This window comes from Olea europaea, unplaced genomic scaffold (genome assembly GCF_002742605.1).
Source record: "Olea europaea var. sylvestris unplaced genomic scaffold, O_europaea_v1 scaffold1300, whole genome shotgun sequence".
Lineage (NCBI taxonomy): Eukaryota > Viridiplantae > Streptophyta > Magnoliopsida > Lamiales > Oleaceae > Olea > Olea europaea.
The window spans coordinates 114,235-126,585 of record NW_019230466.1 but is presented as its reverse complement, the minus strand read 5'-3'; the positions used below and the strand labels follow the sequence as shown (position 1 = coordinate 126,585).

At 37.3% G+C, this 12,351-nt stretch overlaps 1 protein-coding gene across 1 annotated transcript; it reads left to right on the top strand.

The window, feature by feature from the left end:
* Positions 1-3,352: 3,352 nt before the first annotated feature.
* On the top strand, positions 3,353-5,593 carry LOC111374837 (protein Dr1 homolog). Its single transcript, XM_022997578.1, has 4 exons — positions 3,353-3,726; positions 4,465-4,559; positions 5,051-5,119; positions 5,210-5,593. The coding sequence occupies exons 1-4, from the start codon at positions 3,642-3,644 to the stop codon at positions 5,390-5,392; spliced, it is 432 nt and encodes a 143-aa protein (XP_022853346.1). The 5' UTR covers positions 3,353-3,641; the 3' UTR covers positions 5,393-5,593.
* Positions 5,594-12,351: the final 6,758 nt, after the last annotated feature.

Here is a 12,351-nt window from a genome sequence, read left to right as displayed (position 1 = left end):
ATATGTGTACATCAACATTCACATCATTTTTTACACCTTGTCACGTGGCAATACATTATTGGACAATTTAAATTTTTGACAATTTCCCCTCCCAATCAACACTTAACACCTCTTGTAATGTCAACAACAAAGTGTACAAATGGCAATTTCCTCATTCTTTAATGTTTATATTTTCTTGTACTAATTGAGTCATTCCGATACTTGTAAGGCAGCATCTTATGATGTAGCAGAACCTTGACATTTTCCATTTTTTGGTCATTCTTGAAGTGGAGGGGGGTAAAATGTGTATAAAGTTGTGCTTTATTTGGGAATCTGCCCCTGTTCGGGATCAAGAAAAATTCTACCACAATAATTACATAGTATAAAATTGTGCTTATTTCGGAGCAACAAAATATAAAATATTCTTTTACAATATTATATGTCTAGGTCGTGTTTTTTTCCTCTAAATTAAAAAGAAATCTTGTTCATAAACATGGTTCTTGGTGGATGATGTAACTGGAAGAATTGTCCGATTCCATTAGAAGTTATTTTCTTTATTGCTCACACTGCCGTCTTTCTCCGAGTAAAAAATAAGTCATCTGTGATGTTGATTATCTAATGGGTACTGCGATTCAATAAATTAAAGCATCATGTTATAAAAATTGAGAGAACAAGGAGAAAAAAAACAAGGGATAAGAGAATTTAGGAAGGACCAAAACTTTTACGTGTATTTTATCGAGAATTAAAGTCATGTATAGCGTATTTATAGACGATGATTGGAGCTGAAATGTTACAATGGTCCTTCACATATTGAATAAATTTACAAAAGTACTAGTAAAATTGGAACTTTAAAAGTAAAGATACTTTTCCAATGCAATTTCCTCTTTGATTATTGGGAAAATTATATAACTACAAAAGTTTCAAGATACATTTTGAAAAATAATAAGCTGGTGGATATTCTTCAAAAATTAGATGGTCATATTTTGTGACCCCTGATAACGTGACATACAATTTAATTAATTAGATTACAATCACAATCACATACAATTTATGATCACAATCACACATTAATCACAAATTTCATAAAGTCACGATTACAAAACAAAATGTGTTATTCATAATTATAAACACAGTCACAAATGAAACATTTTATTAGGTAGCAAATTACTTATTATTCCCAAATTATCCATTTCATCGGTCACAATTACCCAAATAATTAGTCACAAACATTCTTTACTCCACCTCGTTGTACTCCACCGCTATGATTGACATCACCCATAGGGCGCCAGGATTCAATCTTAGTAGGTTAAAATTTAACTATGATTTTTTTTCCCAAATAAGGTAAAAATGTAATATTAAATCGCCTATTTGCTTATTGATTTTCATAATTTTAATTGAACCAAACAAGAACATAGTTTTTTATTACCATAAAAATACAATTGTATACCTATAAAAGTCAACGAAATTAAAAAAAAAAATTATTATAATTAAATTTTAACTTTAATGATAGTGATCCATCAATCAAATGCGGGCCAAACACATTCCAAATGTCAGTGATGAAAAATCAATCAAAATAACAATAAAGCCACTCAGTCAGGCTTAAAAACAGAGTGAAGAGACACATTGATGTGTCAAAAAATAATTGGATATTTTTGTTTTAATTTTTCAAACTGTTCAATCATACGTCAACACGTATCACATTCGAATTTGAGCTTGAATGTGTAACATGCTTCACCAAAATAATTCTCATGCAGTGTACGAATCTTGCAGTGTCCATGGATCCATCCAGTCCATTAAATAATCCAGCTTTGACCATTGCTTTAGTTATTTGCTTAATTATAAATGCATTTATTTTTATTTTATTTTTTTATTATTATTTTTGCTTAACTTGTTAGTGAGGAAGAAGATGAAAACGGAAGGAGAGAAGGCAGAGAAAATCAGAAAACTTTTTGTAGGGTCAGTTGACCTATGTGTGTCCGTGCCCTAGCATCACCTAAATGCCACTATGACTTTATCACCACCCCAAATCCATCATTATCTCCATGTTCACCACTATTCCAACATTGTTGCCACCCATCGTCGCTGCCACCATCAAATCCTTCTCAAATCCACCATCACCCCCAGCCAACTACATTGACATGCACAACACTGTTTCCAGTGCTGCCACCCTCGTCACTTACGCCAACAAATGCACAAGAAATTAGAGATTGCACCACCCAAATTGTAATAGTTAGACCGTACCACACAAACACACAAATCGTCAACAAACTAAAATCAACAAACCACCTACATCTCTTGCCCACCCTTTCTCCCTATACGATGTCATTGCAGTCCAAATCTCAATAGAGACATGACGGGGCTAAAAATTGTCATCTCTTTCAGCAGTCACCCACTAACTCACTCTATCCTTCTTTGATACCCTTAGATTTGACCCTACCAAATGAATTTGAACTTGCTTCAACTTCTTCAAGATCGATTTGCTTCCAAAGTAGCAAACACTATACTAGTGACGCCTCGTCATTGCCAAAATTGGAAGTATTATAAAAATGTAGAAGATGAAGTTTAAGGCGGGGCTAGTTTTCGATGACAATGCCTGAAGTTGGTGGTGACGGTCGGACGATTTGCTTTAAAGATAGAAAGAAAGGGTCACAAATTTCTTATGTGGTTGGCGTGATCATGGGGTGGAATTGGGTAGGATGCACATTATTTTTGGAAGAAAAAATTTTGTAGTTGACTATTGAAATGAGAAGTTAAAAAATAGATGTGTGATTTTCTCTTGATTATGAGTGTCGTTCGTCTTAGTTTTTAAAATTTTGGGCCAACAAATTTAAGCCCCTGTTTGATCCCCATTAAATTAAATTATATTACATTCCATTTTTCTCTCTCATATTTTTAACCACACAATCTTCCATAAAATAATATTACACGTAAATCGAAAATTTTTCTTTTTTTTTTCAACCATTCATTTTTCTAAAAAATACTATTTCTCTCATTTTCATTTTCAGGTAATGGGCATCAAACAGGGGCTGAGTAATACTATTTGTACATAATTGCTTAAAGATTGATTTATAAATTGATAACCTGAATGCGAGAGAAGGATAAAAGGAAATAAAATGAAGTTAGGATAAAGCCGCAGCCCATAGATCTGGTCGGATTCGACCCATTTACCGAATGTTTTAGAAAAGGGCAATTTAGTCATTAAACAGAGATGGGAGGAGATCGTGATCGTGCTGAGATTGGAAATAAGAATTCTTCAAACGCGGCTCTTCCTCTACTTCTCGATCAAACGCTATATAAACAGTATCTCCCTCAGATACCCCCCACCGCATTCCTTTTCACGTGCTTTGCCCTGAAGTTTAATCCTAGTTCCGTACTGGATTGTCAGGCATAGGGTAATGTATCTTCTTTACTGCCAATATTGTGCCACCTTTAAATGTTATGTGGATCTTGTGTTATGGAATTGCATTTTAGTAAATTGTTTAGGAGTCAAATTGGGTGTAATCAACAGAAAATATGTGCAACTTGTGATTGACACTGATTGATCTTGAATTCTTTTTGAATCAGTGTCTAATTATAATCTTCAGCAACTTTTCGTTGTGATTTTGCGTTGTTAAATTGGATTCCTTTTTTGATGAGATGCTAATGGTTTTATTTCAGCTACAATGACAAAAATCATTAAGGAGATGCTCCCCCCCGATGTGCGCGTTGCAAGAGATGCCCAGGACCTTATAATTGAGTGTTGTGTAGGTATGCAATGTTTTAGGCGGATTTCGGCTCATATTGAAAATTCACCGACTTTTCAATCACAGAAAAGAAGTAGGATGATAAGAATCAGTGTAATGCGTAATTTGGTTTTCTTTTGTAAGTGGCTTTTGCATGTTTTGTCTGTTTGAATATATTGGACTTTCTTGAGATTGATTCTTTTTATGGTGTTGAAATTGTTGAAATTTTTTGCCTACATCAAGAAAATATATTTACATTTTGAATTTATACCAATGTTAATGGGTAAATTGCTACTTTTAAAGGTAGGGTTTGAAATCAAAAGTCACTACGCTGCAAAATGTGTGATAATAGGGGTACATTGATATAGTTTATATAATGGATTTTCAACGTTTTGTGGTGCATCAATGCTGTTTACCATGATTCATATTCCTGCTGTTTTCTTGTTTTATACTTGATTGTCTTTGACGGCTATGTAAATGAGTAATTAGAATAAATAACCTTTTGAATTTGGAGATGTCATGCTCTTTTTCCCAAAAAAATAAAAAAATGAAACTCCTCTTTTGATTATTTATTTTGGCACTCTAAGCATTAGATTTTGTTTCTTTACTGTGACTTAACATTAGCAGTTCCACCGCGCTTCTAGATAAATACTCTGTTTACTCCAGTATCTCTGTCCAATTCCTGCGTTTGTTCTGTTTGTACAAAAAAGTTCATTTTCATTTATTTATTGCTGAAATAATCTTTTTGTTTCTTCTGTTGCAGAGTTTATTAATCTCATTTCGTCAGAATCGAACGAAGTATGTGGCAGAGAAGAGAGAAGAACAATTGCACCTGAGCATGTACTCAAGGCTTTGCAGGTTTGTGACTTAACTCCAATAAATTTCATTCTAAAATTATGTTGAATTTCAGTACTTAAATTCATTTATGGTTTTGTTCAGATTGTATCAGACTATTTTATTATTATTTATTGCATTCGGAATTGATACTTTGTTTTCGTTATGAAATTTATGTTGCATCTCATTTTTTATTTTTTGTGAATATCTGACCTTTCCTATTGAGTGTTTACTCTGCGAATGCTGCTTTTAGATTTGTCACTCAATTCTATACTCTTGGTGTGCTCGTATCCTTGAGTAGCAGCTTACCCCACCATTCATTCCAAGGCCCCCCAGGATATATCGTTCTCTACATCATTGTATGATCACTTGTCATTGAGTATATTGAGTTGAGTAACGTGAGAAAAGTGCGCCATATCTATTCAGACTGATTTTCTATACTGGGTTTTCCTCCCTCCACTTTTAACTTGTCATGTTCTACAATGAAAATTTTAGAAACTGCTCTTTTATTTCAGGATCTTGGATTTGGGGAGTATATTGAAGAAGTTTACGCTGCATATGAACAGCACAAACTCGAGACAGTGGTAAATACCCTATAACAAGATCTCACACTGGTCTCGACTCTACTTATACGTAGTATTCTATTGGTTTTATTTTGAAATGCTTTTGCACAGGACGCAGTGAGAACCGGGAAATTGAGCAATGTAGCTGAAATGACCGAGGAACAGGCGCTGGCGGAGCAGCAGAGGATGTTTGCAGAGGCACGCGCAAGGATGAATGGAGGCATTGCAGTTCCGAAGCAACCTGAGCCCGTGCCTCAAGGCCCTCAACCACCCCAACCAAGTTTGAATACCTAACTTAGGACTTTTTTTTTTCTTTTGTTAAATTATAATTATGAAGGCAAGCACCCTTTGATTCTCTATCCGAAACACCCTTTTTTTTTTTTTTTTGGGTATATAAAAAGCTTTTGGGAAATCCAGTAGAATCTTACTTCAATAGAGCGTGTACACTTTGTATTTATGTAATTGAGGAGTTTCTAAAAAGTCTTTTCTGTTTTTACTTTCTCATAAACTCGTTACAACCTTAGAGAGGCAAAATCAACTGTCGAATATTTATTTGGCTTTTTACAAATTAAACACGAAGAATAATAAAATAATTTTGCTTCTTACTAGAGGTAGGAGTGATTGATCGAAGAGCAATCATGATAGACACAACATATGAGTTTTGTCATAGAATTTGGAAAAGTCAGACCCCAAAATTTAGCCATTGAAGTTGGAGAGGTCAGGTCTATATAAACCACACAAAGGAAGTTTATACTTTCGATGTGGAATTCAGACAAACTATCACGCTTTTGACTTGACGTCTACGTTGAGCAGGTGCCTATACACCGTAAGTGGTGATCGAGACCAAAGTAGGTGCTCAAGCACCATAAGTGGTAACAGAGATTAGAAGGCATAATGCCTGCTTTGACACCATTAACTTAGAACTTGGAAGAGCTGGTTCAAAAGCTAGTCATTGAAATTGAAGAATCCAAACATATATAAACCACACAAAGGAAGTTCATACTTCCGATGTGGGATTCAGGTTTCCATACATCCCAATGGAAACCATGACAAGTTTCTCCTACATAACTTGACCGATTTGGTGGCCGAGCTGAAGGAGGGAAACTAAGAGATTTGGTGCCAAAATTGTAACCAAATACGAACAACTTCAATAAGTGCTTTTGAGTGTACAAGTCGTTTTTTGGATATTTGTGCCAACATTTATGTTCTTCTATTTCCAATGGAATGTCTTATCTTACCCACTTTATAGGGAACTTTACTATATGCTCTCTTGTCAATCAGTAAGTGGGTAGTTTTATCTGCTCACCGTGGGCAAGAGAACAAATTCTTTTGTGTCAGATAATGCAAGGGAAAGAAGATGACAATGATCGATTTGTAGACTCATGGTTTGATCAGGAGCAACAAAGATGAAGAGGCTTGGAAAGTCAGTATTGGAGTCAAAGTTGTATGGTCTTAAGTTGTTTGAACCCGAGGCTAAAAAGTCAATCATTCTTTCTCCAAGAAGCCAATTACGGAGCATAACCAAAATAAATGAGATTATACTAAACCAGTTTATCTTATGTGACATTGGCAAGGAATCAATTGTTGATATGTTAGAAAGCATTCAAACTAGTTTTGGAAGTCGGTATGTTAAAGATGAATTTGGTTTTGCATGTGACTTTGGGATATATTGGATGCAACAATTTATCGAGTACCTGGTAGGCAGCCTAGCTGAGAATCCTTTTATGTAGGGTCACTACTAAGCATGACTCTTAATGTGATGCAATATGCTTCCTTGCATGTGATGCAATAGGCAATTATAATGTTTCGTTGTCGGAAAGATGAAGGGCCCTTTTGGTTTATATTTTAATTTTCAGTTTTGAGTTCATTTTTAGTTTTCTATAATGAGTGCTGTTCTAAAATGCGTTTAGTTTGTCATTTTAAAAAATTACTTTGCAAAACATAAAACTAGAAAAAAAAACATTTTATCTTGAAATTTAAAAAAAAATGTTTTATTACATTATTAAGTAATATATTATTTCAAAGTTTAAAATAAAAATAAATAACAAATTGAGTTTAAAATATCTGAAAAAAAAGGGTTAAATTGGCTAATGGCCACTTAACCTCATACTTAGTATCAATTTGATTTTATTTCATCATAACCACCAAACTTCATACTCAGTGTTACATTGGTCACCCAAATTGATTTTATTTCACATTGGCCATCCAACTTCATACTCAGTGTCACATTGATAGCCCAACTTCACACTTAATTTCAATGAAGCCACCCGATAATTTTATTTAACATTGGCCACCCAACTTCACACTTAATTTCAATCAAGCCACCAAATAATTCTATTTAACATAATCAAATTGGGCGACCAACATAACACGGAGTATGAAGTTGGATAGTTATGGTGAAACAAAATTAAATTGGATGGCCAACATGACTCTAAGTATAAAGTTTGGCGGCCATAGTAAAATAAAATAAAATTAGAAGGCCAATGTGACACACTAAGAATAAAGTTGGGGGTGCCATTAGTGGATTTAATTTTAACCTAATAAAAAAAATAATTAAGTGGAACCGAGAATAATTTTATTTGTGTTCATTTAAATATTTTTTTCAGAATTTTTATGTAAATAATAATTAAAAGCTTGAACTATTTTTATTTTTTATAGTTTTAATTTTTTCTAGAATATATTTTTCTAAATTTTAGATTTTTTATTTTTCAGAATTTATTTTTTTAATTTTTTTAGATTTTTTTTCAATTTTTTTATTTTTTATTTTATTTTATTAGAATTTTATATTTTTATTTTTCAATTTTTTTAAAATTTTATTTAAATAAAATTTTAGTTAAACGTTTGTTTTCCATATTTTGAGTGTTTTCGGATTTTTCACTAAACATATGAAAGCGTCGAAAATACGTTTTGAATTTTATGTTATAAGTTTAACATTGTTTTCGAAAATACATTTTCATAAATGCTGGACTAAATATGTTTTCATTGCTTTGCAAGTTTGAAATTGAAAACAGTTTGAAAAATACAAAAAAAATGCGCGTAACGTTTCTAATAAAGAGGTGTAAAGTTGAGTCTGATAACTCTCACCTAGAACAATTCGACTGGTAAGTAATCTCGTCTGAACTCGTGGCTCATACATATCTTAGTCAAAAAAATAAAATTGCATAACCACTCTCCGTAGCATCAATTAATCCAAATCTCCGTTTAATCTATAATTTTCACAAATAAAATCACTTTATATAAGTTAAAAAATACTTCTTTCACACACATATATCAGAAGAATAAGGTAGATGCATAAATCTCACACTCTAAAGTCTGGATGTTAACCGACTCTTTTATTTGTTTTTCCATCTTTCATCCATATCTTGTTTCCAAAATAATTTTTGAATTGTGAAAATTTCATTGTTGCTCCTTGACCTATTACTGGAGTGTCATTTTGATCGCAAATCTTTAAATAGAACAAGTTGATGCTTAATGTTGAAATTCACATGGCAAAAACCGTCTCTATTAAATCATAGGTAACTCTCATATGTTCAACATTATAAAGCTAACTTTTCTTTTTTATAATTTGGGAATGCCCAAAATAAAGTTCCAAGTTTTAATTAATTTCTGTTACGTGTTCGCACACTTGGGCAACTCACCGGGGCTCACAGCCAACTCATGCCGAACCACGTGGCTCTCAATCCGAGGTGATTTGCATAGTCAAGGTCCACAAATGTCTAGGCCCATTTATCATTGCCTCATGAGGAGCTTCCGAAACCCATATGCCGAGGCCATTTGAAGGTGGCGAGGCCCTATTTGCCGAAACTCTGTAGCCGAGGTGACAGCTTCCGAAGGACAAATCAACATCTTCCATAGACACCTCTCCCAAGAAATCTTCTGCACAAAGATCTTACTTGAATGATTGATAGGACGTTTATCATGAGTGTAAATGTTAAGTCTTGTCACTAGTAGAGGTGGCTCTGCCAATCAATAAATGTATAACAGGCTAGGTGCGGCTGATGTCTACAATTTGACATGTAACTGAACCGGATGAGGTCACGTGTACCCCGAACCAAAGGCTAATGCAAGAATTAATACAAAAAACCATACTTTACTCAACTCACTCTCTCGTTCTTATTATCTTGCAACATAAACGAGTTCATACATATTTGGATACACCTTAGCGAACGTCGATTGGTAATTATTGTACAATCGGTGTATGATCATCTCGCCGGATTTCGAACGTTCTCGTCCTGCATCGTTGAGTTACTCCCACGCCTTTGATCTGTCATTTTTAGATCGTCCACGTATCTTTGCGTGTTGGACTTTCGCTTACGTGAGCGCTGGTGGGTTCGATATCTGTTGCTAACATTTATTGGGGTCAACAGATTGGCGTCGTCTGTGGGAAGACATACCATAACCACGAACAACCTTATGGTGAAAGCTTGTTAAAGAGGAACATTTAGGCATCCCCCTTGAAAAAGGATTTGTTCTTAAAAAAGAACAAGAGGAAGCCCCACGACTTAGCAAAAATCTGAAGGGTAAAACACAAGGAAAATGAGTTCAAACGAAGATACACCCCCCAAGAGGGTAAGAGAAAATGCTAATGTGTCCCCTCAAGCAGCAGCCCATCAGACCCCACCACAACCACAGAAGACGTGGAATGCGTGCGACGGCCCGGCTGTCAAGAGAAATGACCGTCATAGTAGCTAATATAAGGGACATTGCTAGCCAAAACGCGGCTATGAAGGAACTTATGGCCCAAATGCAGGGCCAGGGAGGCTTCCCTATTCCTCCATATGCCCCTCAAGGGCACTACCAGTAAGAAGATGAAGTTCAAAGCCGTAGGGCTACCTCGCCAAACTATAGCCAAGGTGGAAGCCCATTTGAAAGGGAAGTAAAAGTTGACGTTTCCTCCAACCACACTTCTGGCCGACCTACCAAGGTCCCTTTGAACCATGATAACTTCCCACCTCCGTATGAGCAAGAGCAAAGACATAGGAGGTCGGGCAGTGTATTTGATAGAATTAGCCGAGCTGAACTGAGGCTCAGACAACAACAGCATCACGAGCCTTGGATAAGGCCACCGCCTCTACCTCCAATGCCTCAACAACCGAAGGAAAGGCATGAAAATGCCCCCCATGTTGCTCCGCCTAGAAATAGGCGCCAAAGGAAGGAGGAAGAGGTTAAGAACCGTCCCGGAACCTCTCACCAACAACCGAGGTATGAGGCTGAAGAAAACGATTCAGATAAGCAGCAGAGGTCCTGTGACTTGGATGATGATGATGAAAACTTTCCATTCTCAAGGTAACTAAGGAGTGCCCAAGTCTCGAACCACTATGTTATGCCAAAGATACTAAAGTATGACGAAAGAGGTGACACAGAAAAGCACCTGAATGCTTACAAAACTCACATGAGCCTAAGGGGCGCCACCCCAGCTGTGAGATGCAGAGCTTTCCACTTAACACTTAGCGGAGCAGCTGAAATTTGGTATAGTAGGTTACCACCTGGGAGTATAAGAAGTTAGCCCGAATTCAAGACAACCTTCTTGAAGAGGTTTGCTGTGAGCAAAGAGGGAGAGGCCACCATCCAACGTCTCCAAGACATAAGACAAACACATTGGGAGTCCCTAAAGAGCTTCCTATCACGTTTCACCGATGAGATGACATATTGTGTGCAAGTCACCGATCGTGAGGCATTATCTGCATTGAGAGGAACATGAACACCCTATTCTGGAGATACGTGCAAAATCAAGATCCCACCACCTATGATGCCCTACTGGAGATGATGAGACGGGAAATCATCAATGAAGAATTGATTGAGGATAGGAACAGGACGAATAGAGGCCTCCCACCTTCTCAAAGGCAGCGTGCTAGAGGACCGACATCCAACTTGATGGACTACCAAATGAACCAAGCTAATAATGAGAGTTCTGGGCAAGCACTGGTCACAACCACTCTTAACGTTGTCCCTACATTGGTATATGAGGATATCAACCTAGTCACCGACACCCAGCAGATGGAAACTCCGCAAGGATTCCGTAGGAGTAGAGGTCGAGGTTCAGGACCTAAAAATAGGTCGAATCAAAACCCACGTGGATACTGTGTATACCACCGGTCCTATGGACACGATACAGCAAATTGTCGAGACTACGCTCACCGTTCCCAACAAGAACCCCCAGGGATAGAAATGAATCGCCCCAGGCAAACAGGCCCCCGCTAAGGTACGATAACCGACCTGGGCGTGAAGAGGCCGCTCCACATCAAAGGGATGTCTCTTCGCGACGAAGGGAGCATGATGCAGAAAGGCCCAGGGAAGGGCGCAGACATCAAAGAAACCGACAAACTCAGGATGAGGTCCCTATCCACGAGGTGGATACCATTTTTGGAGGCCCTTATATAGGCAGTGAAACGCGGAACGCCAAAAGGAATTATTCCCATGAGGCCAAGACCCCCCGCTTACCAGCTATATTGTGGGCCACAGCTCCCGGAGGGATCAAGTTCCACCTATTGTCTTCACCCAGGAGGACACTGAAGGTGTTCATTACCCCCACTGCGATGCACTTGTGGTAAGAGCAGTCATAGCCCGGAATGGGCTCAAACGAATGTTACTTGACAATGGTAGCTCCGTCAACATTTTATTCGGATCCACCTTTGACAAGATGATAATGGACCATGAGTTAACATCAATTACCACTCCTTTGTACGGATTTACCGGAAATAGCATCACTCCGAGAGGAAAAATCACACTCACAGTAGAGATGGGAGAGTCTTCCCAAACCACAATGAACTTTATGGAATTCCTTGTTGTCGACAGTCGATCGGCGTACCACGGGGTATTGGGTAGGCCAGCCCTAAAAGAATTGGGAGTCGTCACCTCCATCCACCACCAATGTATGAAATTCCCGACTGAAAATGGGGTGGCAATGGTGAGGGGTGATAAGAGTGGCTCAAGAGAATGTTATCTAAGCTCCATCAGAAAGGTAGAGCCCTGGGACGTCCATGTAATTATTGACAATGTAGTCATGATCGATGTCCTAGGTGATGCTCCGATGAACCGAAAGATGTCGAAATGATTGACGCACCACGCAATCCAGAGGTATTGGTCATCGATAAGATTGATCCCCACATAATTGAACACGAACCTCATGCATCCCCTGTTGAGGAACTTGAGAGTTTCTCGATGGACCCCCGAGACCCATCCAAATTGTTGAAGGTGGGCAAGGGCTTGTCCAGCACTGTGAAAGAAAAGCTCAAGGATTTCCTAAGTAGGAA